Raw genomic sequence first — 24,381 nt, forward strand, 5'->3', positions numbered from 1 at the left:
CTGAATTTCATATGAAACTGCTCTATTCTCATATGAGTAAATATCCTCCCAGCCTCAGTAAAAGTATTAAAAATTTGCAATTAAAGAAAGATCAATATAATTATAATGAGAAAAAGCACTTGTGACATTGCTGGTATAATTCAAGATTAACATATTTTTGTAACTTACATTTTTATATGTTATTGGTTTGTGTCTGAGTTAAAGGAAGTCCTTGGAATTTATAATGAAAACTTTCTTTCCAGGTAAAAGTTACTACTTATCCCAAGTAAGAACTTATTTTCTTCTTCCTTATCCATTATCATAAGGTTAGTAAGCATATATTCCAAAGTGAACTTCCTAAAAGTGAAAAGAAGGAGAAAATATAAAACATCATTGTTCTGTCAACTTTGGGTCTAATCTACTTTGGGTCTAACAGTCTGCTTTGAGCATAAGACCAATATCACTACAAATGAATATATGTCTTAATTTTACAATGGATACTTTCATTTTACTATTTGTTCACTTTGTAAAAAAGACAAAATATTTGTTCTATATATTTTGTATAGAAAATATATAGATTTTTTTTAATTTTAGTATTAATCATTTACTGCTTACGGTCATTAATTGGTCTTGTGGAAAATTATCACATGGTCTACTTCTTTATAACATTCTAATTCTTATTTGGCTATTGAGGTTTTCCATTGATATCTTGTTTAGTTTTATATCTCCAGATGTATGCATAATTTATGCATCCCAAACAAAAATTAGCTATTAAACACTCTTACATTATCAGGCTGATTTATATGGACAAACGGTGATATCCTTAATACAGTGTGAGTTATTTGTGATTTTATGGCTTCAAAAGGACTCACTGAGAATTCAGCATATCGACTGTTTCGAGTTCAGATGAGAAATAAAGAGTGAACCGAGATGTGGATAAAAGAAATGGAGAAAATGTTGAACTAAATCCTACTCTACAAATTGAAAGACTTATTGAGCTAGCTATTTTTCTGTCTTAAAAAGGTAGCTCACTAAGGCGTAGTCAGAGTTGTGCACAGATTGTGCTCGCTGTGGTAGTTACTGTCAATTTACTTAGAATTTCTTCAATAAACAGTTTTTAATTCCCTAGTCTATTGCTTAGAAGAACTGAAGCATCCCTTTTAGGAAATTTGTCTTTGATAAAATACTTATAAATCTCACAAAAACTCAACAGCATGTTCAAAGTCATGTAAATTAAATAAACTTTTAGTTGTCAAAGCCAAGAGACAGGTGCTACATGGAGATTAATCAAGAGTAGGCTCAATGTTGTATCTGTTTCACTAACTCAACGAAGTCAGCTGAGGAACTCTATGAAGCCCAGGGCAAATATCTTTACATATGTTTCTCTATTCTGTGTCATTTCACCATGGCGCCTTTATTTTGAAAACTTTGAAGACAATTTCAGTTTTAGGATACCCTTTTAACATTTCAGAAAGCCATAGGAGTTGGAGTAAATTTTTAAAAATCCATCCCCTAAAGTATTTATCCTTTGAGTTACAAACAGTCTAATTATACTCAAGACCTTTTAAAATGTACAATTAAGTTGTTATTGACTATAGTCACCCTATTGTGCTATCCTAATAGTAGGTCTTATTCATTATTTCTAAGTATTTTTGCTGGGGTGGGGAGTTGAGGATGTTCAGTAAGTACAAAAAATAGAAAGTTTTAAAAATGATACTTTAATGAACAGATGAACAGATCTTTAATGATACTTAATGAACAGATACTTTAATGAACAGATCAGTAGGCAGTGGTTAGAAATTACCTCAGAATAAATGAGCACAGGATAGACATAGAAGAACATCAGGAAAGACGTTATAGTGAATACAAAGAAGAGGTAGAAAAAAAAGCATTGAGATAAGTGGATGGAAGGCAGAGGGGGTTGGGGAAACGTATGCAATAAACTTCTACCTGGCTGTTTCTATAGATGTTGAGAAAATGGGAAGAAAAATGAAAGCTGATGAGAATGGAAATAGAGGTCATATATACACTACTGAAAAAGGATAAAGAAAGAAAGAAATTGACTGGAATGTGCAAAACAGAGGCAGATGCAATCTGCAATTTTACTAGGACTTTGAATAAAACCAATTATAAAGGAGAGTTTTAGGACTTGAATGGAAAACTGAACTACTGCTCTGATAAGCCTGCATAGGAGATGGATTTTGTGCCCTCAATTTCTGAAATTAATTCTTACATATTTTGCAACCAAAAGGTTCTGAAGCTGGTGTACAAAGCCAAAAATAGTATAAAAGTTATTGTGAATAAAATGCTAAAAATCAACATACGCTCTGTTTTTGAGTCCTTTGGCTATTGTACACAGCAGGGCATTAAAATCATTTTGATTTCAAATGTTTTCCTGTATTGTGAATATAGGCATTTTCTGAAGACCTCACCTTGATAAATAAGTTTGCTTTTTAAAACTACAGATTTAACATCTTTAAATTGAAAAAATAGCTGTAAATTCAGTTGAATATGAAGTTATCAGTTTGGAAGATGACGGACAAAGGAAATGATTCATTATAAAAGAAATACCATAAAGTGTAGATGATGTAATACATCTGGTAATAGGCAATTCTGTTGAGCATTTGGAATGTGCATATTTTGAACAGTCAGTCATTTCTTCTCATAAAAGCAAAGCAGTAAGTTCATTTGTGTCCTGAATAAGACATTAAGTAAGCTGAAATATTTTAATGAGAATGAGGGCCTCTCCCTGCATGAGAAGACAATAGATAAATGAGTTGTAACATCAAACGTAATACAAATAACTACAGCAAAGGAGGGTATACAGATGATTCACCACATGCTCTGACCAGGGTATATAAGCCTCTTACACATGCTGCCATTCACACTCAGGATCTTGCCTCGAGCAGCAAACCAACTCACCACTCCTGACACCATGAACTACTACGGCAACTACTACGGAGGCCTGGGCTACGGCTATGGAGGCTTCGATGACCTGGGCTATGGCTATGGCTGTGGATGTGGCGGCTTCCGCAGACTGGGCTATGGCTGTGGCTATGGAGGCTACGGATACGGCTCTGGCTTTGGAGGCTATGGATACCGCAGCTGCCGCCCATCATGCTACGGAGGATATGGATTCTCTGGATTTTACTGAAATCCTTCCCTGACAACCTAACATGAGAGGCCATAAGATCACCCAAACCTGACTGCAATAATAAAAAGACGAGGTCACCCTGGATCAAGCCAAGATCAAGAGCAGTTAGCATCTGAGAGTTTTAAGAATACCAATCATTCCGTAATTCTTTGCTTTATGTCTCTGGATGTGTCTTACTTGTACCTTTATAGCTGTGGGCTTTCTCTCTTCCTTTTGGAATAAATTATGCTGACTTAAAGCAAATACATGGCTTTTATTTTTTGCTTGACTCAAAATGGCAAAGTGGTTATTTATAATTATATCCAGTGAAAAAAGAACAAACTATATACATATAGAAGTATATTGTATATAATAATTTTGTATATACATGCACCTATCTATATAGCTGTTTGTGTGTGCATGTATATATCCGCATTCAAAGGTCACAGTTGACCCCTGAATAATGTAGGGGTTGGCGTACTGATTCCCCCATGCAGTTGAAAATCCACATATAACTTTTGACTCTCCAGACACCTAACTACTGGTAGCCAACTGTTGACTGGAAGCCTCACTGATAACATAAACAGTTGACTAACACATACTTTGTATTTTATATGCATTATACACTGTATTCTTACAATAAAGTAAATAAGAAAAGAAAATGTTATTAAAATAATAAGGAAGAGAATTTATATTTACTGTTTGTCAAGTGGAAGCAGCTCATCATTAAGGTCTTTATCCTCATTGTCTTCACATTGGATAGGTTGAGGAGGAGGAGGAAGGGGGACGTTGGTCTTGCTGTCTCAGGAGTAGCAGAGGTAGAACAAAATCTGAGTATGAGTGGATTCACTCAGTCCAAACCCATGTTGTCCAAAGGTAAGCTGTACATGCACAAATTAAAATCATAACACTCAATTAAAAAGAATCTTTTTTCTTTGGAATACTGTGCCATATTGACCATATCTTTTTCATTTCAGTGCTTTCAGTTAGATGTTAGTGTTTAAATTCAGCCCTGAAATACCAACTTTATAAACTTTCAAATCTCAATGGAGACCAACATGAAGAGTATGTACTTCTATAGTTTGTTCAAAATGTATGTTTATTTGGCCCTTTCAATGGTAAGAAAAGTAATGATAAGACAAAGTATGTATCTGAAAATACACTGAAAATGAACTTCTTTTTGTGACTTTCATGTTTTATTCCTGGTCCATTGTGGTGTGACACGAAGTTGCTCTTTCATATTATCAGCACATTTAAATATTTTGCAATATACACCAAGGAAATACAGAAATCACTGCCATCACTTGTGAAGTAATTCATATTAAGGCTGTGACTGACCTGATGCTTTATACACTCTAGCCAAGCCTCTTCTAACCTCCAACAAGCAAACATGGGCCTTTTCATGTTGGTATGTCAAATAACTGTTTGCCCAAGAAAAATATGTAATAACGTATTATTTTGTTTCAAGAATAATGTATTTCAGTACTGAAACAAAAGTGAATGTCTTTTGTTTGAGTCAAGCAAATTCAAAAATGCCAGGAAAATAATATAAAAGAACTGTGGAGTGTGCAGGGGTACTACTATAAAGTTTTCCCAATGCTTACCCTGATACAATCTTGAATGGGAAAAATCTCCAAAAAGTGAAATCATTTGCTAAGGATCAAAAATGACATGACAAGGAGATCCCAGACCAGAACCCAGTTTTACTAAATATCAGGCATTCTACTTCCCCATGCTCACTGTTCCATTCATTTTTTACATCTCTTCTTGTGTGTTGTCACATGAAGCATCTTGAAGGCTCTGGTCATGTGCGTCTGAAGACTTTAATTATCATGGCCAAATAACCACCTCTATTTATTTTCATTTGTAAACACTCTGTTGTAGAATCTTGAACTTATTTTTAATGTAGCTTTATCTGTGTAAAAACAACTTGTTAATAATGAAAATACAATATTTTAATATTTAAAAGAAATCATAATGCGTTTGAAAAACTCTGACTTGTTTACTGAACATATGGATGGATTTGCTTAGCCAGATACTATTACCAATTCTTTCATTCAATTCAAGTGAGATGTTGCAGTTTCACCATAAACAGATCTCAGTAAAAATATCTTAGTGTCTCCATTGCAGGGCTGTAGTATTCAGTTTTACTGAGAATTTACAGAATTTCACATGAAAATTTTTTACTCCCTAAGTGGTCAATGGCATCACAGTCTGAAGAAAGGCTGTCTATGTCAAAAGAAGAACAATTAATATAACCATTTAGAGAAAGTAACACTTTTTAGTATAATGCAATTTTATATTATTACATCTCTAGTTGTTAGATTGTATTGATTTGTGTTGAAATTAAAAGAATGCCTTCGGAATACATTTCCTTCCAAGGAAAAGCTGTCACCTGGTCTAGAGAAAATGCATCATAGGGGCATCAGCCCCACAACTGAGAAAAGGAATCTCCAAAATGTATGTATAATATTACAAAATAACAGGAAGAAAAAATAACTGAGGGTACAAGTCCTCAGTTGATTCCAAGAATTTAGCAACATACAGCCATAGCTGACCCCAAACATAGTTAATACAGCTGTGCCCTTAACTTCAACCCTGAGCCTTTAAGTTCTTATTAACCTTATATGATCTCAAATATAGCGATCAGTTATTTTTAGTCTTATCAGTAATTTCCAAATGTTGCGTTTTCACAACTGAATTTGTATACTTCTTTGCAATAATCACCATGTAGTAACAGCACAGTACATAAATGCTGAATGGATGAATAAATTCTAAAGTCTATGCCTCTCAAAGGCATGAGTAATTCTCTGGCTGCATCTGAACAATAGGGATTTATAAAGATGAAGTGAGGGCTGGGCGAGGTGGTTCATGCCTCTAATCCCAACACTTTGGGAGGTCGAGGGAGGAGGGTCACTTGAGCCCAGGAGCTTGAGACCAGCCTGGGCAACACAAAGAAGACAATGAAATGAGCTCCAATAGCATCTGACTTTAGAGGAACATATAACCTTCATTTTATTTCATTTGTAATATGCAATATGTCTAGCTATGAAGAAATCTATTTAGGATCTAGTATGCCAAGACTTTAGATACAGCAATTTCTTCTCATTAAGTGATGTAATAACTTTTAAGGGCCACTGTAACTCAGCAACAAAGCAAACTCCATTTAAAGAATGCGAGGGCCTCTCCTTGTGCCAGGGAACAATGAATGACTTCTGTTAAGTAATTAATTGAAAACACACACACACACACACAAACAGGTACGCATGTGACTCACCACATGCTCTGACCAGGGTATATAAGCCTCCCTCTACACATGCTGCCATTCACACTCAGGATCTTGCCTTGAGCAGCAAACCAACTCACCACTCCTGTCACCATGAACTACTACGGCAACTACTATGGAGGCCTGGGCTACGGCTATGGAGGCTTCGATGACCTGGGCTATGGCTATGGCTGTGGATGTGGCGGCTTCCGCAGACTGGGTTATGGCTGTGGCTATGGAGGCTACGGATACGGCTCTGGCTTTGGAGGCTATGGATACCGCAGCTGCCGCCCATGCTATGGAGGATATGGATTCTCTCAGTTCTACTGAAATCCTACCCTGAGGACTCAGTATCAGAGGTCATAAGAAGATCATTCAAATTAACCAAATATTGAGTCAAACAAGGGCACACTGTATCAATCCGAGATTTAAAAAAAAATCATTTAGCATGTAAGATGTTAGGAATATTTATTATGTTATAATTGTCTATATCATGTCTACTGGCATCCACTATCTGTACTTTACTAATTGTGGAATTGCTTGGTTCCCTTTGCAATAAATTGTCTCAATTTGAAATGGCACACATGGCTTCTGTTTATTTATCTATTTGTTTAAATGCTGACTTTCCATTCCATTGCCTATTTCTTTTCTTGAGTGCTTCCCAATAATCTTAAAATTCTGGTCATATGTTCATGTAACAATCATAGCTGAGTTTTGAAGACTAGTCTACTTTTCACACTATATACCTCTTTTTATTTAAGATTTTGGTGAATCTGGAACCTCTTCATTTCTAGCATATCTAGATCTAAATAAAAGTAATCAGTAAATAATGATAAATTCAAATGGTATAAAAAATTAAGAAGAATTAGAAAGACTCAGACTTGTTTACTAAACATAAGAATAAGTTTAAGACCCACGCTTTCAGTCAGTCTAGTCAGAGTACATACACTCTCCATTGACTGGGTCAATTGATTCCATTGGAGGGCTACACTACTTAGTTTGACAGAATATGACGATAGCTCTTCCATTTTCCTAATCGTTAGTGGCATTTTCCCACAATACAGGTAAAGGCCTTCTGTAGCTATGAATAACAATCAATTTAACTACTTGGAAAAAGCGTTTGATATTTCTAGTACAATGTAGTATGATTAGAACTTGAATTTATTGATTTTATGGATTGCTGAAGGATTTAAAAAAATATTCCAGAATATCTTTACTTTCAGGGAAGAGCTTTGCTTATCTTAGGAAGAACACATTATAACAAGACCTTAAGCCCCAAAACAGATGCATATTTGGTAGACTTAAATTGGCGGTATCTGAAACCTGTTTGATTTATTTGCGATTATGTTGCTTTAGCCTGAGTTAATAAAAACTGTAATATTCAAATCATCAACTGCCTTTAAAAAATAATCACAAAAATAGAACAAGCTTTAAAGAAAACAGAGAAAAATTTTAAATAACAATGTGAGAAGTAGTCAAAATTTTTTAAATTAGTACCAAAAACATTAAACATAAAAAGATTTTAAAGTGGGAATTTCTTATATTATTGCATTTTATTTATGTAGAGACACCATTTTAAGGTGAAAAAATCTATATACTGGATGAAAATATTTTTAATACATAAATCTGAAAAACACCCATATCCAAATATGTAAAGATCACCTGAGAATCAATAATAAAATATTACTAGCTCAATTAAAAGTGAACAAAATACTTCAACAGGCACTTCAAAAAAATATCTAAATGGCCTATAAGCATATGTAAAGATGCTGAACATTGTTATTAATCAATAAAACCATATTAAACAATAATCAGGTATCATTATGTATTCACAAGAGTAGTCAATTTTTTAAAGAGTTTGCAAGTGATCAGTGCAGGTAAGGATGTGAAGCAACTGGAACTCTCATACATCCCTGTTGGTACAGTAAATTTAACTGGTAAACATAATAACTGTATCTTGAGATTGGTAGAATCTATGGAAGTTAACTATATTATATAATATATAACTGTTATTTATGATAATATATAATTATATATAATGTATAAAATAAGTATAGATATGATACAAATTAGTAATTCCTATCCCAGCTGTAACAAAGGTATAGGAAAGTCTAGGTCTAAAAATAAGGATCTTAGCCGGGTATGGTAGCTCACTCCTGTAATCCCAGCACTTTGGGAGGCTGAGGCTGAGGCAGGCGGATCACTTGAGGTAAGGAGTTTGAGACCGGACTGGCCAACATGGCAAAACCCTGTTCTACTAAAAATACAAAATTATTTTTTATTTGGGCATAGTGATGCATGCCTGTAGTCCCAGTTATTCGGGAGGCAGAGGCAGGAGAATCACTTGAACCTGGATGACAGAGGTTGCAGTGAGCCAAGACAGTGCCACTGTACTCCAGTCTGCATGATAGAGTGAGACTCCATAAAAAAAAAAAAAAGAAAGAAAGAAAAAAAGAATCTTTATAAAAAGGTACATAACAGATTTCTTTATTCACTATAGCAATAAAAAACAAACCAACCAACCAAACCAAAACTGAAACCACTAAACTCCTCAAATATAGGCCTACCAGAGTAGAATCATAAATCAGTTGTGCTCTATTCATGTAGTAGACTACTTTTCAGAAATTAAAACGACAAAATTCATGTTACATATGACAGAGATCTACCTAATAGACAGTGATACACAGACGAATTGGGGATGGAAATGGAAAGTTTAGTATGCTATATGAGACCACCTAAGTGAAGTACAGAACAAGAAAACCTTATGCAGGATGTTAACAGTTACTCTACACGGAATAATATTGGCTGGTAGAGTCAAGGGACAGATTCTGGGAATTAGAGTGTGCTTGTTATAGGTGGTCTATAAATATAAGAAAAATATCACCAACTTGTATACTTAAGATTTAAGTATTTTTAAATATGCCTTAAACAACAGCAACAAAAAGCAAATGAAATGATAGGTTATTTATTCCTCTAAAGAAATAAAGCTATTGGAGCTGATTTCTCTTTTAAATTCTTATTGTTGGATACATTCATAGTATTGTTCATTTCTATGAGATGTAAGATTTTTACCTGTAAGAACTTTAGAATTCATTCATCTATTCAACCTTTACATATTCAGTTTCTATTGCATGCTGGTCATTGAACTGCAGCCAGCAAATCTATGTGGAGAAATGTATAATTTGAAAATTGCTTATAAACTCATCAAAAGTTGAACAGTATATTCAAAGTAATACAAATTTAACAAGAAATTATATATTTAAGTTTACAGTTAAGGGCATATGTGGGTGGGGTTTGGGGTCAGCCTTGGGTCTAGGTGACTAAATTCTTACAGTCAGCTGAGGTACTCTTTGTCTTTATTATTTTCTTCATCCTGTCTTTTTACATTATACATATTTTGGGGGATAACTAAGACATTCACAATGCTAACAGTCTCTTACTGAATTTCCCAGGGTCTTGGGCGATGGCATCTATTTTTAACATCTAACACTTTAATAAATGCTTAACATCTTAGTAAAGATTAGTTAGCTATTTTCCTTTAGGAAAAAAAGGAACACACAATAGGTAAAGGTAATATAAAGGAAAAATGTTATGAAAATTTGAAGATTATCTATATCTATATATACATATATCTATATATATACACACACATATATATATGAATTTAAGTAAGTACTAAATGAAAATTGACGGGAGGCAAAGAGAATTCCATATATTTCACCATCTCACCTAGTCCCAGACGCTAATGGGAACTGAAAGAATATATTGAAAAGAGGATAATTGTGTGGATCAGGAAAAAGGAACGAATGGTGTTTGTAAGAGAGGAGAGCCATACAATCTGTATTTTTGGTAGCACCTTGGATGTCTAATATGGCAGTAAGGGAGTCAGGGTGTGAAAAAAATTTTGAACAGCTTGTAAAGCTGCTTAGGAAATAGATTTTTTTTATTACTGTGATTTGACTTTAATGTTTGAGCTATATTCTGTTACGTCGTTAAATCAAAATGGTTTTTATTTTTTAAACTAGTAAAACAAAAAAAAAAGGAGAATATTGATTATGATGGCCAATGTCCTAGAATAATAGAAGAATGGTGGCTTTATTTTAACTTTTTTAACCCCATGAAGTTCTTTACTGTTAGGCACAGCAGGTGAGCAGATGGCTCCAGTCTTTCAAATGTTTGCTTCTCTTTAAAAAGGGACCTCACCTAAGGTATAAGATAACTCTGGAAGAATATGATAAATTTCAGAGCATTGAATTTAACCAAAGTCTGTTATGCAATCACAAATGAAGCAAAACAATTCCAGGAAAGCCAGAGATGAAGCAATACTTAATTTCAAAATGTAGCATTACCAACTGTGTAATGCAACATGCCTACAAAGAAGTCTGTTTAAGGTCTGGTATGTACAGACTTTGAACCTACAGCAATTTCTTCTCATAAAAGTGACGCAATATGTTAAAGGGACAGCATGACAAGACAGCAATGCAATGCAAGCTCAAACACTTTAATGAGTTTGAGGGCCTCTTCAGATGTCAGGATTGGGTCAGGTAAGTGTAACATATAGAATTACACTAAAATAGGCAGGAAGTGTTTTGTCACGTGATCTGTCAGGGTATATAAGCATGCCTGCGCAGACGTCAACATTCACACTCAGGACCTTGCCTTGAGCAGCAAACCAAACTCACTACCCCTGACACCATGAGCTACTACGGCAGCTACTACGGAGGCCTGGGCTATGGCTACGGAGGCTTCGGTGGCCTGGGCTATGGCTATGGATGTGGATGTGGCAGCTTCCGCAGACTGGGTTCTGGCTGTGGCTATGGAGGCTACAGATATGGCTCTGGCTTTGGAGGCTACGGATGTGACTCTGGCTTCGCAGGCTATGGATATGGTTCTGGCTTTGGAGGCTACGGATATGGCTGCTACCGCCCATCATACTATGGAGGATATGGATTCTCTGGATTCTATTAAACTACTGCCCCAGCAACACAATATCTGAAATTATAAGAGAACTTTCCCAAAGCTGACTTCAATCATTGGACAACCAAGATCACGCTGGAGCTATTTGCACAAAAGAATTTAACATCTCAGAATTTCAGGCAATCTTTTCTATGTACATCCATATCTCTATCATAATCCTGGTATTCTCTACTTTTACTTTTATAACTGGTTGAATTATCTATTTATCTTCCAATAAAACATTCTAATTTCAAAACACAATGTGGTTCCGTTTTGTTCATGAAACTCAATTATATGTAAGTGATGATGTCAGAGAAGCTATCTCCCTGACTGAGAATCTATGATTTTCATATACCTCATAAACATGCATGCAGATAGATAAATACATCAATAGCTCCAAAGAATAATAATTCTAGATTGAAATGAAAAATAGAACTTCAGAATGGTTAGTAATCTCACATTTTTCAACATTTTGCTTTTATTTAGATAGTATTCAGATTTAAGTCAACAACAAAAAGCAATACCTACTTAAGATGTCTTTATATTTATATATCAAGCATATATGTTTTATTTAATTCAGGTCACATTTGTCAACTCACTGCGAATGTGTAATGAATCCTTCTATCCGTTCAAAATTTCTTTCTTTTATTGTAAGAGCAAGCAGATGGTGACAGATCAAACCATATTTCTAGGTTAATTATGAAAGTATATTATCTTTCCAAATTATTGTATTTGGTATAACCTCACCCTATCATACTCTTCTGCCCATTAATTCATTTGACATTTTCATTGAACAACTGATGTAACTGATGTAACTATTAAATTAGTATAGAATTTTTTTCATATTGGTTTAACATATTTAACTCAAAACATTTTAGATATTTTTTTTCAATTAGCTTTTCTATTATCTTACTTAATCCTCATGGTATGATACAGCATTCTTCTTCACCATCACCATTATATTGAAAATTTTGCAACTTAACAAGGGAAAGAAACAAGACTTTAATGTGAACTAATTTATTTTTTAGCTGAAGCTGATGACAAGAACACTTTGATCCAAAGAGTTTTCTTACAAACCTGAATTTCAGTTAAACCACTCCCCTGATAAAAATAGGAAGGGGGCATTTTGTTGATGAAATTTTTAAAAGATATAAATGAATATCAGCTTTTTTCTAAAATCAAAGGATATATTCAACAAACAACATAAAATCAAGATATTTTGTTTAAATTTGTCAAAACTTGTTAAATGTGTCTGATTGAGTCACACAGTAGCATTAAAAGTTGCTCTACTAGAACAGACATTAAATGGTAGCAGTTACATTCATTTCGTCTTGTAGGTTAAACAACAATGACAGCAGCAAAAACACTCAGGAAACTTACACTAGCTCTAGTGGCAGAGTCAGGATCAGGGTTATTGCCAAGGTCTTCTGAATGCAGGTGCCACCGTGAAGCCTTTATTCCCAGTATATTTTCTCCCTTCATGAACCCAAAGAGGATATCTTGAATGTTCTGCTCAGTTTCCATAAATGTGACTGAATTTATGGGGGAAATGAAAATGGTTTCTTATAATCACTTTTCTATAATATTTTATTGTTCTCATTTAGAGAATTGAACCTCTTGATTTCAATGTTACCTTCATCTAGACTTCAACTGTAACCACATCTATATGCATATCTATAAGTATATATACATAAGTATACCTATATTTATCTGTATGGATATATCTATTTCAAGGGATTAAAGTTTTCATTTGAAAGTCACAAAGTTAAATTTGCTTAGCCATGTGATATCAGCTATTCTTCTAGTCAGTTCAATCTAGATGTTGTAGGATCACAATACGTAGAAAGGCAAGGTAGAGTTATGTGGTCCCATCATTTTGCACTTACTCATTCAGGTTAATAGTTTCAAAGTCAATGGACATGCCTTATAGAGCTAAAAATAAAAACACCTATCAATATGATTATATTGAGAAACACTGTATATTATACTTTTATTCAAATGTATTATCAAATTTTATTACATCTTATTTTTTATTTAATTAATTTTTATCTGGGTTAAAGAAACATGTTTTGAATTTATAGAAAAATGTCTTTATCTCTCAAATAAAAGTTAATCACTCGGCCAGTAGAAAACTTTATTTTTATTATTTCACACATCAACACAGGATCTGAGTTTCACAATGAACTCATGATCTTCCTGGAAAAATCTCCCAAAAATAGCATAACAGAGAACTAATTGTGCAAGTCCACTGAATTAAGTGAAAAAATTAAGTGAAAAAATTTTAAGAAAAATAAACATTTCTCAATTTCCAAAGTATCCAAAAGATACTATAATTGTTCTACTTTTTAATTAGGAAAAAAGCAGAAGTCTTTGATTGTTTTGGTTCATATATTTCACAGCATTATATGATGATATATGTGCATGTATCGATATATGTGTATCTGTGTATCACAATGAGATATATCTTATTATTTTGTTGTTTGAAAATACATAAGTAAAGCAGGGCGTATTTTATTAAATAATATTTTGTTTGTAAAAAATAATAAAAATTGCCTTTAATTTGTAAAATCTAGTGGATGATATTTCTCTTGGACATGGTTATAGGCATCAGAAACAGCAATGTACATTAGCCTTTCATGAAGGTTAGAAAATCTGGCGGGCGTACCCAAGAATTAATGAGATTCTTAAACTAGTTAGACTTACTTGTTATTGCTTATCTTCAACAACTACTTATTGAGAATTTAAAAATTGTCCAGTTTTCTTTTTCAGAACGAAAATAAAGGTGGAATGAATTTTGATAAAGGAGAAAACAACCACGGGAAATATTGAGTTGAATATTCCTTTAAAACCTGAAAGCCATTTTGAGTGCATATTCCACATGAGATGTGCACTACATGTTGAGGCGGGCAAAATTCATTCTTTCATTTATCCAACAACTTTTTTGGAAGAATAGTGAACAAATCAAGTTGAGAAAATGCTTTATCAAAAATGTTGCTTATAAACCTCAAAACAAAGCAAAACAGAAAACAAAGCAACGAAAAATACCTTTGGCAAAATGTTTAAAGTCTTGTAAAGCAAAGTACTGCTTAAAGACCCAAATCCAATATATGGTCATATTCTGGTGGAGCTAAACTTGGACTTGATTTACTGTCTTCCCAGAGTAAGTATAGAAAATCTGTGGAGAATGGCCAGCCCTCCTCACATCCTTGCTTCCTATCTCAGTTATTTCACCAGTGCACATCTGCATTTGAGATTTTCAAGGTATCAGAATTGTAAGAGACTGTTAGGTATATTATATGACTCTAAGAGTCATATAAACTATTGTTCAAAAATGTGTAGCTTTAATAAATCATGTCTTTTGTTTGCTGGTTGAGAGAAAATAGAAAGGTGAGGCACACAGAATTGGAAAAGAAAACATAAGGATAAAAATATTGTGATATTAAATATATGGGTAGAATGATAAAATATTGATTGGAAAAAAATGGATAAGAACAAATACCTACGTGGCACTAGTACATATCGGGAATGAATGCAGCATAAAATGAAAAGGTTTGATAAAGAGAACGGATATATACATAGTGAGGAAGACTAGGAAGTGGAAGACAAAGTGGTATCTGTAAAGCATGAAGCCAAGATCATCTGAGTAGCCTAGGTAATACTTTATGTAGAGCCAGTTCTGGAAAATTGTGTAACGGTAAAAATAGAAATGATTGTTTTCGCGCATGTGCGTGTGTGTGTGTGTGTGTGTGTGTGTGTGTGTATGGTTTAGACAGTTTCACTCTGTCACCCAGGCTGGAGTGCAGTGGCATGATCATGGCTCACTGCAGCATCGACTTCCCAGGGATCAAACAATCCTCCTGCCTTAGCCTCCCAAGTAGCTGGAACCATAGGTGTGCACCCTCACATCTGGCTATTTTTTTTTTAATTTTGTAGAGACAAGGTCTTCCTATGTTGCCTAAGCTACTCTCAAACTCCTGGTGATATAGTTTGGCCATGTCCCCATCCGAATCTCAACTTGAATTGTATCTCCCAGAATTCCCATGTGTTGTGGGAGGGATCCAGGGGGAGGTAATTGAATCATGAGGATTGGTCTTTCCGTTGTTATTCTCATGATAGTGAATAAGTCTCATGAGATCTGATGTGTTTATCAGGGATTTTCACTTTTGCTTCTTCCTCATTTTCTCTTGCCGCCACCATGTAAGAAGTGCCTTTCACCTCCTGCCATGATTCTGAGACCTCCCCAGCCATGTGGAACTGTGAGTCCAATTAAACCTATTTTTCTTCCCAGTCTCAGGTATGTCTTTGTCAGCAGTGTGAATACAAACTAATACACCTGGGCTCAAGTGATCCTCCCACTTTGGCCTCCAGCATTACAGGGGTGAGCCACTGTACCCTACCTGAAGAGAATATTTTTGAACAGTTGGTCAGGCTGGTGTAACAGTGAGTTTGTTCTCTTGAATAGTATCTCGGTTTCTGGAAGAACTTTTGTTATGTTGATAAGCCAAAACAATGTTTTGCAAGCTGATATAGAAAATTAAAGTAGTTTTATATTATGCCTACATACATATTTCCATTACTTTGTATTTATCACAGCTGATCAGAAAATTTATTTATTCAAAAAGTTCCTTTTCTTTTGAAGGAGGAATAGCCTTAATTTCTCAACCCAGTAAAGATATTTGATATTTGAAGGCTTTACTAGATTTAAAAGTTTTAAACTTGATCAATGTATTTGAATCTAGGGGGAGGTAAAATAGAAAAATCTAAGGAATGATATAAAAATGAGAAATGAGAAAAAATTTATAAAAACACAGTATCAAATACGAATAATTCAATATACTTAGTGATGAAGAATTACATTTAGAATTTTAAAAAATTGTATAACTTTGAAAATGCAGACTATTTTGTCATTAAAAAGAATGTATCAGCTGGGCACGGTGGCTCATGCCTGTAATCCCAGCACTTTGGGAGGCCAAGGCGGGTGGATCACCTGAGGTCAGGAGTTCGAGACCAGCCTGGCCCACATGGTGAAACCCTGTCTCTACTAAAAGTATAAACATGAGCTGGGAGTAGTGGCAGGCACCTGTAATCCCAGCTACTCAGGAGGCTGAGGCAGGAGAATCACTTGTATCCTGGAGGCAGAGGCTGCAGTGAGCTGAAATCGTACCACTGCACTCCAGCCTGGGCAACAAGGGCATTCTAACCATGCAGCTAAGCCAGCTCAAAGATTTTAATGAGTTTGTGTGTCTCCTTTTGCTAACAAACAGATTGATGATTTGCATCGAGTAAATAAATAAATAGGGATGCTGTAAAAGGACGGCCACATGTTTATCACATGTTCTGCTCAGGGTATATAAGCGTTCCCTAAACATGCTGATATTCACACTCAGGACATTGCCTTGGACAGTAAACCCAAGTCACCATCTCCGACACCATGAGCTACTATGGCAGCTACTATGGAGGTCTAAGCTATGGCTGTGGGGGTTTTGGTGGCATGGGCTATGGCTACAGCTGTGGATGTGGCAGCTTCCACAGACTGGGCTATGGCTGTGGCTATGAAGACAGGAGATATGGCTGTGGCTACAGAGGCTATGCAGATGGCTGCTGCTGCCCGTCATGCTACAGAGGATATAGATTCACCAGCTTCTACTAGGCTGCTGTTCTAGTGATGCAGCGTCTGTTACCTTGAAGGGATTTCAAACAAGTTACTTCTAAGATACAAAAGGTGTAAAAGGTGTAAATGTGTAAATGAGGGTAAAGGTGTAAATGTGTAAAAGGGAGAAATTGGCCAGAACAAAGGGGCTATAGACCCCAAACAAGTCCAAAACCCAGCAGGGCAGTCATTAAATATTACAGCTTCAAAATAATCTCCTTTTACTCCATGTCTCACACCCAGGCCACATTGATGCAAAGAGCAGACTCCCAAGGCATTGGGCAGCTCCACTTCTGTGGCTCTGCAGGGGATAGTCCTCCTGGCTGCTTTCACAGGCTTGCATTGAGAATCCGCAGCTTTTCCGGGCACACAGTGGAAGCTGTTGGTGAATCTACCATTCTGGGGTCTGGAAGATGGTGACCTTCTTCTCACAGCTCCACTAGGCAGTGCCTCAGTAGAGACTCTGGATGGGGTCTTTAAACCCATATTTCCCCTCCATATTGCCCCAGTAGAGGTTCTCCATAAAGGCTCCATGCTTGCAGCAGACTTCTGTCTGGAAATCCATTCCAGACAGATGCATTTTCATACATCCTCTGAAATCCAGGCAGGAGCTCCCAAGCCTCAACTCTTGCCCTCTGTGCACCCACAGGCTTAACACCATGTGTAAACCTTGGTAGCTCCTGGCTTGCACTCTCTGGACCATCAGCCAGAGATGTAACTGGAGCCCTTTTAGCCATGGCTGGATCTGGAGTGTCTAGGACTCAGGGCAACATGTCCCAAGGCTGCACAGAACAGTGGGGCCCTGGGGTGGCCCACCACATGATTTTTCTCTCCTAGGCCTCTAGGCCTGTGGTGAAAGGGCTGCTGCAACGGTCTATAAAATGACTTGGAGGCATTTTTCCATTGTCTTGGCTATTAACATCTGGCTCCTCTCTACTTATGCAAATTTCTGCAATAGGCTTGAATTTCTCCCCAGACATTGAGATTTTGTTTTCTATGACGTGGCTGGGCTGCAAATTTTCCAAACTTTTATGCTCTGTTTCCCTTTTATGCTCTGGACATGTAAGTTCCAACTTCAGATAATCTCTTTGTTCAAGCATATGAGGTTATGCTGTTAGAAGTAGCATGTTACATCTTGAATGATTTGCTGCTTAGAAATTTCTTCTGCCAGACACCCTAAATTATCTCCCTCAAGTTCAAAGCTCAACAGATCCCTAGAACACAGGCACAGTGCTGTGTTCTTTGCTAAAGCATAGCAAGTATGACCTTTTCTCCAGTTTCCAACAAGTTTCTCATCTCCATCTGAGACCGTCTCATCCTGGGCTTTACTGTCCATGTCACTATCAGCCTTTTGGTCACAACAATTTAACAAGTCTCTAGGAAGTTCCAAACTTTCCTCCATCTTCCTGTCTTCTTCTGAGCTCTCCAAACTGTTCCAACCTCTGCCTGTTACTCAGTTCCTAAGTCATTCCACATTTTCAAGTATCTTTATAGCAATGTCCTTCTTCTCTGGTACCAATTTTCTGTATTAGTCCATTGTCCCACTGCTATAAAGAAATACCTGAGACTGGGTAATTTATAAAGTAAATAAGTTTAATTGGCTCACGGTTCTATGGGCTGCACAGGCTTCTCCTAGAGAGGCCTCAGGAAACTTTCAATTATGGTGGAAGGCAAAGGAGAAGCAAGCACATCTTCACATGGTCGCAGGAGAGAGAGGTCAAGGGAGGTGCTACACACTGTTAAACAAGCAGATCCCGGGAGAACCCCATCACAAGACAGCAGTAGGAGGATGATGCCAAACCATTAGACACCGCCCCCATGACCCAATCACCTTCTACTAGGCCCCTCCTCCAACAGTAGGGATTACAATTTGGCATGAGATATGGGCAGGGACACACATCCAAAGCATTTCACAGAATCAATAGGATATACATAGATACACAGAAGAACATTTACTGTTAGGGAGGAACTCATGCAATTATGGAGGCTGAGAAGTCTCATCATCTGCTGTTTGCAAGTTAGAGGCCCAGGAAAGCTGATCTAGTAGTTCCAGTCCAAACATAAAAGCTAGAGAACAGGGAAGTCAATGATGTTAAGTCTCAATCTGAGACCAAATGCTCTAACCAGGAATGCTGATGTGTGAGCATAGGAGAGGATGAAGATCCCAGCTCAGAAAGCCAGCTCCCTTCGCCTTCCCCATTTAGTTTTATTTAGGTCTTCAACAGATTAAATGATGCTCACATACATCAGTAAGAGCGATCTTTACTCAGTCTACAGATTAAAATGTGAATCTCTTCTGGAAAAACTCTCATAGACGACCCAGAAATATTTTACCAACTATCCTAGCATCCCTTAACCCAGTCAAGCTGACAAAGTTAAGCATCACAACATTCATATCATTAAAACTGTAATTAAAACACATTTTCTTCTCACAAATCTTATAATCTATATCCCCAAAACTTAAAGAGAAGTAAACTCTCTTTTTCTATGAATCTTTGCATTATATATAATCTTCCTTTATTCATAATTTTCTGCTTTCATCTAGTTTGTTATGCATGTAAAATAAGCCTGACCTAAAAGTCCTTGATAAACTGGATAATAAAATATGAATTGTAGTCATTCAACTCATTTCACTTGTCTTTTTATAGGAATATTGTGTTCTTTATTATCATCATTATTATACGGAAGGATTTGTAATGCAGCAGTAGGGACTATAAACACACAGAAACATTATTATGAGGCAAAATATTGTGTAGTTTAACTGACTAAAAGTGTCATTTAATATTTAAATATATAGAAGTGTATATATATTTAAATACTAAGTAAATCAATATATTAATATATAAATATATTTTATATTTCTATGTGTTATTAATAAATACTATTTTATTTATATTTCAATAGATTATTGATAATTTGATATTCATATTTATATTTATTAATATATAGAAGTATATGTTTAAATATTAATGAAATATTCATTTATATTATATAAAATATATAATACATACATATATAATGTATACATTTTGTATATAATGTATACATTTTGTATATAATGTGTATATTTTGTATATAATGTGTATATTTTATATATATCTTTATATATTTCTATATGTCTATCAATATCATTATATATACATATATGTTTCTCTCTATATATAGCTAGATATAGCTATATATATGAAAATAAATTTCAGTGAAACCTCATCCTTTCAAAAAATGGCCAAAACAATGTTGTTTTTCTAAAATGGAATTTCAGGCAATAATATGTGCCTACAGATGTTTTATATAAGCTCGCCAAATGTAATTAAATGAGGACAAAAATTAAATCACATAATTAAGGACCAGAAAGAGACATTAAAATTCTGTAATGCTGTATTCCAGCAGAATATGTTATTTTTCTTATAATTGGTGCCAAGACTAGGATCAGAATCGTGCCATCCTGAGTCCCAGGTATTAGACGATACTATGCAGACCCACTTTTTATGTATTTTCTTCTTGATTGTTGTCAGATAAACCATTATGAAAGTTCTGGTCATAGTTGTAAGAAGAGCTAAATTATCTCAACTGCTTTTATGAGGGTTAGTCCCTTTTCTTACATTAACACTGATGCTTCATTTTTATTGTTGTGATATAGAGAATTAAACCAATCAAATTTTAGTTTACCTGCTTCTGAATGTAACTAACCAATGAGCAACGTTAAAATTAGACTCTAAGTTAAAAACAAAACAAAATGCTATGACCTCTTCTTTAATGGCATTCTGTGTCCTACAACAGCAGGCTGAACAGGGGAAATACAGCTAAGTAACTTTATGGGAGGTCAGCTATATTGTCTGACCCAGTAGAACAGGATTTCACTATAAGTATTTTCCTCTCATTTGGGTAATGTCTCAGGGATAGTTTCCATGTGGCTGAAAAGCAGTAATCGATATAATTATTACTGCCGTTGTTATTAGTATAATCAATATTATTATAATTTCATGCTGTTTAAGGTTGTATTGAATAATTTCTGAGATGATAGAAAATTTCTAACAAAAATTTCCTTACTTCCAGGAAACATGTGAGAACACTTTTCACTCTTCCATCTATCAACATGAGTAGAAAATAGGGTCATGAGCTAACAATTCTTAAAAAACAATAATGATCCAAATCTACTTTTGATCCAACAAACGAATAGAAAAAGAATAACCCCTCAAAGGAAATTTCATTGAGACTTTTTTTACTTGCATATACAAAAAAGAAATCAGATTTTTTACATATTCTTCAAACTGTTTTTCTAGTTTACACAGCTAGTGGACAAAATAAGCTACGCATGTCATAGTCATATGTTTTATTCTTTGAAAATATATTTAGTGTTTATTGTACTATTGAAGTTTCACATTTGTGTCTCATATTATTTCCATACAGAGACAGTTTTATATATCAAAAACATACAAAATAGCCTTTAATCATGGTCACATGCTCTGACAGAGCTACACAAGAAAATGTGAAATTCTTAATGCTATGTAATTTATTCATAATTCTAAATGGTTCATTAAAAATGAATATATGAATTTTATCACTTGACTGATTTTCTGAAATGGAGAATAAAAATGGAATGAAATTGGGTTACACTAACTCAGATATCAAAGAGGAAGGCTAGTGTTGGGTTAAATGCTACTCTGACAGCAGGAATCTCGTTGGAACTTGTGTTCAGCTTTACAACACCTCCAAGAATAGCCAGTAAGTTGCTCATGTTATGCTATTCATGACCCTTGCATTGATGTCAAAGTCATGTACTTTATTCAAATAATATTTTTCAATGCCAACTAAATATGAGATTTTGTTCTGACACTCAGCAGGTCAGAGAAACATCACATTATAAAAAGAAAGTGTCACTTGAACAGAAAGTCATTATGTTTAGTGAAATAAACAGGCACAGAAAGAGAGGTATCACATGTTCTCACTCACAAGTGGGAGATAAAAAAGTTAATCTTATGAATGTAGAGAAAAGAGTGATAGATATCAGAGGCTGGGATGGGTGTGTGGGTGCAGGAGAGAGAAAAGTTGGATGAAAGGTGTAAGTTCTATTGTAGAGTGATTATAGTTAACAACAATATATTGTATATTTCAAAGTAGCTAGAAGAGAGAGCTTGATTTATTACCAACATAAAGAAATGATAAATATTTAAAGTGGTGGATATTTCAAATACTCTACCTTGAACATTATACATTCTATGCATGCAATTAAATATCACATGTATCTCATAAGTATGTAAAATATGTATCAACAAAAAATTTAAATAAAATAAAAATTTTAAAATGTGTCATTCAGCTACTCGTAAATCTCAAAAAAAATCTTAGTAGTATGATTATAGTCATATAAAACTGATACCTTTCTGGAGTTCCAAGTTTCAAGATATAGGTACATCTGGATGAGGCTTAATCAGGTATGGGGTAAGCCTTGGGCATTTCTAGCTCCATGGGCTCAGCTGAGGAACTCTCTGGCCAACTCTCCCTAAAGAGCTAATCCTTTTTTTCTATATTTTTCACAATTGTGCCTTAAATTTAGAGAATTTCTTGTTATTCTAAGTTGCACAAATACTTTTTTTAAATTTCAGATAATTTCAAGAGTTGAAAAATGTTTTAAACAAGAAACACTATAATCAGTATCTTAGAAAGATCTAGTTGATATCTTAGGAAAAGCTGACTAAAAAGTGCTTAAAAACAAAACACAACAAAAAACATGGGCATAAAATGGCAAAGACAAGGGCAAATATTGACTATGGAGATCTAAATGCAAAGAATGAATGTTGATTTGAGTAAGTAGGTTGTAGCCAGAACATTTTACCTACTTCAAACTTTTACCTGGATATAGTAATGAATCGTGGAGGAAAGGAAGTTGGGTGAAGTTTGAAGTAAAATCGGCAAAAGATACAAGAGAGATGAATTAATGACAAAAGGTAGAGAAAGAGAAAAAATTCTGTGTGGAGGCAGATTACAATCTTCATTTTTTGGTAACAGTGAGGTTAGAACATATAATGGAAAAGGGACTTGGGATATAAATAGAAAACTCTGGAAAGACTTCACATGAGATGGGCTTTTGATCCCTGTAAGAGTCTCTCCACTTGGGACTACAATTGTGCTGTGTTCTTAAAACAAAACAAATATTTTGCATGCCGGCGTGCAAAGCCCAAAACAAATATAACAATTGTGCATGATCAAAGTTTTAAAAGTCTACAAATTAGGTGACATTTGTTTCTTTCAGGGACATACACAGGTGAATCAAATCTTTCCTGCTTCTGATGCTACAAAATATGTGTGCTTTATGAAGAAATTGATGAGTCTTGACCTTGGCTACTTCTTGAAATTTTGTAGAATCAATTATAACAACATCCAAAAATGCTTGTGATGAGAATATATTTAAATAGAAATCAAGAATTTTTAATGTGACTGATGTTAAGTGACTGGTAATAAATAATTCTATTTGGGTTTGGTATGTTTTAGACTTTGAAGAAGCAGCAATCCCTTCTAATAAAATTAAAGTAACAAGCTCAGGGACAAGCTAACTAGGTAGCCAAAAAAGCTCAGGCATTCTTACTGAGTGTTGTCAGAGGACAACAGGTTAACAAGCTGCCTCAGCCAAGTAGAATTCATGGAATGACACAAAAAGAGGGGCACATGTTTATTTACATGCTCTGACCAGGGTATATAAGTCTCCTTCTACACATGCTGGCATTCACACTCAGGATCTTGCCTGAATAGCAAACCAACTCACCACTCCTGACACCATGAGTTACTACGGCAGCTACTACGGAGGCCTGGGCTATGGCTGTGGAGGCTTCGGTGGCCCGGGCTATGGCTATGGCTGTGGATGTGGCAGCTTCCGCAAACGGGGTTATGGCTGTAGCTATGGAGGCTACGGATATGGCTCTGGCTTTGGAGGCTACGGATATGGCTGCTGCCGCCCATCATACTATGGAGGATACGGATTCTCTGGCTCTTATTAAATGAATTGTTGAAATTGGAAGCAGAGGAAAAACCTCCAAATGTGTTTGGTCCTGTCCTGTGGTTTCATTCCAGAAAATCCATTCTATTGTCTTCACCATCAATGGACAGATATTTATCAATGGTTAAGCTACTTCTATGAATATTAGTTGTTTTTTTACTTTCGGAATCCGTCACCTGAAATCCTATTCATATATAGCCACTCTAGTTTGTTCTCCTAAATATGCTTTGTTTTTCTTACCACCATTACCATCATGTTATCTTTCTATCAAGATCCTAGCAAAAACTTGTATTTTTGCTTTTATCTAATACATGAATTAAAGTATAAATATTTTGGTTCTTTTCAATGTTTTCGTTGTTATTATTTAACATTTTATTTTGCAACTACTATAAAAAGTTTACTTATGA

General features: G+C 35.2%; 4 protein-coding genes and 1 pseudogene across 5 annotated transcripts; all 5 read left to right on the top strand.

The window, feature by feature from the left end:
• The first annotated feature begins 2,800 nt into the window (after positions 1-2,800).
• On the top strand, positions 2,801-3,345 carry KRTAP19-5 (keratin-associated protein 19-5). Its single transcript, XM_007965453.3, has one exon. The coding sequence runs from the start codon at positions 2,852-2,854 to the stop codon at positions 3,131-3,133; it is 282 nt and encodes a 93-aa protein (XP_007963644.1). The 5' UTR covers positions 2,801-2,851; the 3' UTR covers positions 3,134-3,345.
• A 3,111-nt stretch (positions 3,346-6,456) lies between these two features.
• Positions 6,457-6,772, top strand: LOC119621500 (keratin-associated protein 19-5-like; annotated as a pseudogene).
• A 4,300-nt stretch (positions 6,773-11,072) lies between these two features.
• Positions 11,073-11,459, top strand: LOC119621501 (keratin-associated protein 19-3). Of its 2 annotated transcripts, XM_073012191.1 has the most exons (2): positions 11,073-11,199; positions 11,281-11,459. In XM_073012191.1, exons 1-2 carry the CDS (start codon positions 11,073-11,075, stop codon positions 11,343-11,345), a joined length of 192 nt encoding a protein of 63 aa, XP_072868292.1. In that variant the 3' UTR covers positions 11,346-11,459. The 2 variants fall into 2 exon arrangements, with proteins under 2 accessions (XP_072868292.1, XP_072868291.1); XM_073012190.1 differs by having other exon boundaries at positions 11,073-11,459.
• Positions 11,460-16,764: 5,305 nt separating this feature from the next.
• On the top strand, positions 16,765-16,983 carry LOC119621505 (keratin-associated protein 19-7-like). Its single transcript, XM_073012196.1, has one exon. The coding sequence runs from the start codon at positions 16,765-16,767 to the stop codon at positions 16,981-16,983; it is 219 nt and encodes a 72-aa protein (XP_072868297.1).
• Positions 16,984-23,756: 6,773 nt separating this feature from the next.
• Positions 23,757-24,047, top strand: LOC119621509 (keratin-associated protein 19-3-like). Its single transcript, XM_037990884.2, has one exon. It carries the CDS (start codon positions 23,757-23,759, stop codon positions 23,973-23,975), a length of 219 nt encoding a protein of 72 aa, XP_037846812.1. The 3' UTR covers positions 23,976-24,047.
• The last annotated feature ends 334 nt before the right edge of the window (positions 24,048-24,381 follow it).

The sequence above is a fragment of the Chlorocebus sabaeus genome, chromosome 2, assembly GCF_047675955.1.
Source record: "Chlorocebus sabaeus isolate Y175 chromosome 2, mChlSab1.0.hap1, whole genome shotgun sequence".
In the NCBI taxonomy this organism is placed as follows: domain Eukaryota; kingdom Metazoa; phylum Chordata; class Mammalia; order Primates; family Cercopithecidae; genus Chlorocebus; species Chlorocebus sabaeus.

Bases quoted from the DNA above. Each gene is read 5' to 3' on its own strand.
- KRTAP19-5 (XM_007965453.3), top strand. From the start codon at position 2,852: ATGCTGCCATTCACACTCAGGATCTTGCCTCGAGCAGCAAACCAACTC.
- LOC119621501 (XM_073012190.1), top strand. From the start codon at position 11,073: ATGAGCTACTACGGCAGCTACTACGGAGGCCTGGGCTATGGCTACGGA.
- LOC119621505 (XM_073012196.1), top strand. From the start codon at position 16,765: ATGAGCTACTATGGCAGCTACTATGGAGGTCTAAGCTATGGCTGTGGG.
- LOC119621509 (XM_037990884.2), top strand. From the start codon at position 23,757: ATGAGTTACTACGGCAGCTACTACGGAGGCCTGGGCTATGGCTGTGGA.